The 6,057-nt window shown below is 53.3% G+C and overlaps 1 protein-coding gene across 1 annotated transcript in view; it reads right to left on the reverse strand.

The window, feature by feature from the left end:
* Positions 1 to 5,774, reverse strand: part of PLEKHG4 (pleckstrin homology and RhoGEF domain containing G4) — an 88,338-nt gene extending 82,564 nt beyond the window's left edge. Inside the window, exon 1 of the mRNA XM_059825080.1 lies at positions 5,647 to 5,774. Within this exon, the coding sequence (XP_059681063.1) occupies positions 5,647 to 5,649 (3 nt within the window). The 5' untranslated portion in view covers positions 5,650 to 5,774. The remainder of the gene's footprint in view (positions 1 to 5,646) is intronic.
* Between the last annotated feature and the right edge of the window lie 283 nt (positions 5,775 to 6,057).

The following is a 6,057-nucleotide window of genomic DNA, read 5'->3' on the forward strand; positions in this document are numbered from 1 at the left end:
TATTCCCTAACAGATGAGTCGTAGTTCCTTTTGGCCTTAAATACTCTGTATTACCATGTGCTCATGAAACACAAGTCCTGCTACATCAACAGGGAATAGAAATGCTCTGAAGCCGTGTAGCAATTCCAGGAGGGGCTGGCCAATCTCATGAGAAAACAAGCACGCAAGGACCCTTCCCTTGAAGAAGCACATCCACACACACCTTGGATACAAGAAAGCAGCTGGCAGCAGCGATCAGATGCTACCTCTGAGGAAGAGGCTGTGAGGAAGGATGAGCCAGAAGGACAGAGCAGGCAGCCCAGCAATGGCCATGGCTATGCCAGCTCAGCCCTGGGCCACTGCAAGAAGCATCAGTCTGTGCCCTGCAGGGAAAAGTGCTCCTGGTCAGAGGGACCCAGATTTGCTCCAGGACTGTCCGAGCTCACTGGGGAATAGACACACTCGTGCTCAAGCTCTCCCACCCCTGAGCAGCCAAGCCTGGGACTTGCAGTCAGTTGAAAACATTTCCCCTATAGTGCTAAATGCATGCCTCCCGGAAAGCTAAGTAAATCAGTCATAAATTCAGGGCATTGCTTTTACTGAACTCCTGAGTTAGAAAGGGGTAAACACAGGCTTTTAAAGCTACTCCCTTTATAGCTTTTTTTTCAAACAGAAAACAGTCTCACGTGTCCCATTATTTCCATACATATCAAAGGAGGGTGGAGATCTAACTAGCGATTTCTAAAAGACATCTTTGTGCACAGAAGGGATGTATGCCAAAACGTGGGTGGTTATAAGCCCAAACACAAAGGAGAATACATCCACAGGCATTTTTCCCCTTGATCCATTAACGGGTCTGCATACCAGCCTCCTGAGCGTATGAGAAGGACCTTGTTCAAAAGGTAAATGTATTCAGAAAGATGACAACAGACAGCAAATAATCCACATCCTTTAACTATGTTGGAGACTCAGCAGCACTAGGTTTTTGTTGGGAGTCACTGAGATTTGACAGGCAGCCTCAGGGAAGGTATCCTCCTGATGGAACCTGCTCAGGAAGCCTCGCAACTCTATCTCCTGCGAACGCTGCCACACCTAACGCAGGCTGTGAAGCTCAAGGTAGACACCTAGCTCAGAGCATCAGAACTCCCGCAGCTTTTCTTCCCTGCACCAGGCAAAGCCACAGCATCGCATCCCACTGGGGGTGACCATAAGGCCCCATGGAGCCTCCCCTCTTACCACATCCACCGATGTCCAGGAGAAGCACGTGCAAGTCTTTGGCTGGTCCCCATCTCTCTTCAGCTGAGCCATTTGATTCCATTCAAATCCATGGCTGGTGGCACCAACTGGAGCAAGGGTTCATCCTGGCCATCCCAGACTGATGGCAGGATGGTAAATATGAGCAGACAGAAAGACTTTCAGATTCATTCTGTGCTGCTTTGATCTTGGAAGTTTCAACTTGGTGTCCAGCGATGCAAAAAATGGGATACGTATGAAACCAGCCAGGAGCACTTACCACAAAAAAGGCCTCATTTTTTTGTTCTTTTTTTTAAATGAAAGACTAAGCCAGCCAACAGACATGAGGCACTCTGTGCAGCAGAGAGGTATTAGCATGGTCAAACCTTCAGAGTCAACAAGGGCAAGTCCATTCACTTCCAAGTTGTAAGCCAGGTATCACAAGTGGTGTGGAAAGCACGGCACAGAGCATCCCACCACCAGAAGCGGGCAGCTTACCCTAGCAGGCTGTCCTTGCTTTTTATTGCTCTTCAGTCAGCAACACATCCAATCCTGGTGCTACTACTCGTTTCTTCAGACCTTGGCTACATTGAGCTCTGCAGGACAGGAACAGAGGGGTCCCGCATGGGTAGAGAGCCAGGAACAGGAACAAAAGGTGCTCTGATATTGAGTGCCCACAGGTGGGTTGAGTTTATAGCTTCTGCAGAAGACACCTTGACTGTTTTTACAGAGATTTTAGTACTAAAGGGGCCTGTAGCCCCTGTGTCTGTGACTTCCACCCACACTCAGCACCAATGCTCAGTTTTAGGCTGCGCTCACAGTCTATAGGATGGTTCAGTTTTGCACAGCTTGGTCACAGACAGGGTTATGTTTGAGGTGAAGCTAGAAAATCAGGCTCTGGGAACTGAGCGGCTGCGATTCTGCTCTAGTATTTAGAGGCAGACATCCTGACTGGCTATCTTTTCTGAAGCGACCAGCAGCAAGACGCTCACAAGGCTCTTGCGTTGTGATCTCTCCTGCTAACTTCCCACCGAGGAGCAGGGTGCACTGAGCAAGGTGCGCCCTCAGGGCTGACTGCACGTGGGGGTAGATGGCCAGTGGCACGGCCAGAGGTGGTTACGCTGCGAGATGCCGATTTTCAGAAATTAAGTGCCGACACTCGGTGTACAGTCCTCCTTGGACACCTGTGGCATCTCACCACAAACACTTGCTGTCTTGTATTCCCGCCTGGTACTAGAACACATTCGGTGATTGCTGGGCAGAGATGCATGGATCCAGCTGGTCTGTCACCTGCATTTAGCCATTATTTTCATTGCTACAATGAACAGCATGTTCACCTGCCCAGCATTTTCGTAAAGAAGCTGGGCATTAAGCACAAGTTGTCATTCTTGTTACCCCAGAGAAGATGCTTTCAAACCACTTCCATGTGCTCAGGATTATGTCTCTGGTCTTTGTCTGTGTTCCAACATCTTGCTCATGGCTTTGGCACAGAAATAAAGAAAGAAGATCCCCAATGCTTAAAGCTCTTTGTGACTCCCAGACTCATTTCCTTCCCACCCCAGGAGAAGACATAACCGGAGGATAAAAGACAGACTATATTTTCTGCTGAAACCCATCCTCCCTCCTACCAGCTTAGGAGTGCCACCTGAACTTCTCTGCAGGAAGACACCAGCGTTTGCACGTCTTGTGATACACACAGGCCCTGCTCTACACGTCTGTGTGATGACTGGAGATTTGGAGCATGCCACCATCTGAGAGGAGTAGCCCAGGCAAGTCCAAGACGTACAGTTGCAGGAGCCTTGCTGAATTCATGTGCTGGGTCCACAGTGCCCCAGCTACCATTGAAGAGCAGCAGCAACCACCCTAGCAAGGGTGGGAAAGCAGCCCTGGGCTCCCTGGCCAGCTGCTGCAGCTTGAGTGACTTCCCGGAGAAGAAGCTGTCCCTCACAACCTGGGGACGGGAGGCTGGGAACCAGACCCCTGCACAGTGCAGTGGAGGAGCCGGGATATGGCTCACTTTGCCTCCAGCCAACACACCCAAGAGCACAGGGTTTTACACCTGCTTGGGTGGAAACTATTCCTCAAGTGGGGTGGGCTGTGGTCCAGCCATATGCCCTGACCATCTCCTGTGCCCCGTCCAGCAGCAGGCACCACGCAAGGTGAAGCCCCCTCCCTCTCCCACAGGGGAGAAATTCCTACCGGGGAAGAAGGGCAGATCCCCAGCCACGATGGGATGAGGAGGGTAGACAGAGCCCAGCCAGGGTCCTGCCTTGCTCGCACCATGGCGTTTTCACAGCTGCAAAAGTCAGTGCTAGTGGAATCAGGCTACTTTGGCCTAAGGTACCCTAAACGTTTGGTGCTTTAGGCATCTCCCAGCTGCAACAACCCTGTGTACCCATACACACACCACATCATCCACAACACTGAAGCATGATAGACACCCCATGAAGAGAAATTAACTGCTTCACACAGAACAGGGCAGCCAGCAGTTGCACCGTGCCAGACTCCCATCAGGAGCCAAGCCTCTACGAGTCCTGCAGACTGCCAGAGGCCATGGGGAAGTCTCATGCAGGCCAACAGACTGACCCATATTTACTTAGATCCAAATCTTTTGCCTGAAGAGTCTGGTTGATTCACCAGGACACCAAAAACTCAAGTCAAACAGAACAGCTTGGAGCTACAGTCACAACTTGACCGCTCACAGATCACACCTCCTGAAATGCAGACTGGTCTACCACGATGTTGGGAACGGACACCTGCCACGGACCACAGGTAACCACGGTGTGGCCAGCACCCATTGCTGGGTCTGTGGCAGCTTGGCCTCTGGTTCTTGCTCCTTGCAGCTGCCTAGCTTGAACTCAGCACCTGAGAGGCACACGATCCCGCCTCAGCAGTGATGCATGGTCCTTGCACACCCACAACCCAACCGTGGCACCTGGGCTTGCCATGGCACTGCTCCATGCAAAGGCCCCTGCTTCAGCCAACTTTTGCATCACACATTAGAACAAGGTGAAGGACCCAGACTGGGGATGAAGCACTAGGGAATCAGAAAGTTACCTCCAGCTTGCAGGAACGGAATAGCAGCAGACAGTCTCTGCCCCAGGTCTCCCAGAGCAAAGCTTCACAAGCACTGCTCCAGCCCCCATGGCAAAATGCAGTCCATGGGACTGCAAGGGATGGCACCCACCCTGCACAGCCCCAAACAGCGCTCTCCTTTGATTTCAACTTCATACAATATTCAGCATAGACCAAAAAATGCCAGGAACACACTAGGCATGGGGTGAGGGAAAGAGCTCTCCTGACTGGGTTGGGGAAGCGGAAGAAGTGAGATGCCTGCAGGCCTCCACAGCCGGATGGGAAAGGAGAGCACACCACAGATCTGACATAGGCATGTGAGGGTACAGAGGGCCACAGGGTCCTCAGTGGAGGAGCTGGAGGCTGGCAAAGGGAAGAGACATGGGTCCATGAGCTTAGCTCAGGTTGCAGAAGCCAAAAGTTGGGCAACTCTTCTTTCAATGAAAGTCAAGCTTCTCCAAACCCAGAAGCTGAACTTTTAAGAGCAAGTCACTGCCAGGCACAGCACCAACGCAAGCTGCTTGTCCCCCTCACGGACTTTGCTCTCCCTGCTGTGGAGAAGCAGTCTGTGACACAGCAGGACCCATCCAGGAGATTTAGGGCTGCTGGGCACACGGATCCCAGCCTGAGCCCAGGAACAAACCATCATAAGCCTGACTGGTACTCAGCGGCATCTGGCCACAGGGCTAACGATCCCTCTAGCCTCTGCCACCCCAGCGCTGGGCACCTCTGTTTGCAGGGCAGTGCCAATGGGGCTGGGCAGGGGACTGCCCTGCAGCCACTCCCAGGGAGACAGGGTGCTCTGCTGCCCGGCTGGGCTTGCCCGTCTCTCCCTTCCCAAAACAAGGATCCCCACGTGCAGAACTTGACACTGAAAGGGAGGGATCCTTGCCCGGCTCTAGGGGTTTCTCTGAACCCCTGGCTGCCCACCTTGGGCAGGAGAAAAGAAGCCAGTGCTCTCTCTTTCCCCGGACTCTGCAAGGGGGCAGTGCCCCCAGCCCCGGGGCAGGACTGGCAAAGAGTGAGGGCAGGAGGAGAGCCCAGCATCCAGGCAGCCTGAAAGACAGGGCCCTGCCTGACTTGCCCTGTCCCAGCCACTTGCTCCAGGGCTCTACCCCAATAAGCAACCCACGGGGGACCAGTGCCAACAAGAGCCCTGTGCCCCTGCAGCCACCATCCAGAGCTGGCACCCCAGGGTACAGCGTGCCATCTGAGTAACGGGAAGTGCCAGAAGAACCGTTTCCCATTCCCGGCATTAGTGCTGTGTGCTGGCTCCAGGCAGGCTGTCCCGATAGCTGCTCCATCCCGCACAGCTCTACTTGTGCCCAGAGCGAGAGCCCTTCGCAGAGATTTCCTTACCATGTTTCCGGTCTCCTTTATTCCCCCTCACTTCCAAAGGCAGCGTTTTTTCTCTTTTTCCTCCATGTGTGCGATGGGGCGTCTCCTCTCCCCTCCGACGTGAACCACCGAAGCACTTTGAGTTCTGGACTGTAATCCAAGCCCTCACCGCCCCCAGCACAGCTCCAACTAATCTAACTCATGACACTACCGGGGCTGAGCAGGGGACCTTGAAGGTTTCTCTGACAGCCAACTCCAGCGCTAGACGGCAGAGGGGCATAGCGAGTGCAGGGTGCCGTGTTCCCCAGCCCTGCGCAGACCTTACGGACACAGGCAGAGCCAGCAATGCTCGTGGGCTGCTTGTTACAGCATCGCTGCTATCTGCATCCCTTAGAGCGTGCCTGCTCCTCCGCACAGACCTGCTTAATGCAG

Source organism: Gavia stellata, chromosome 15 (assembly GCF_030936135.1).
Source record: "Gavia stellata isolate bGavSte3 chromosome 15, bGavSte3.hap2, whole genome shotgun sequence".
Lineage (NCBI taxonomy): Eukaryota > Metazoa > Chordata > Aves > Gaviiformes > Gaviidae > Gavia > Gavia stellata.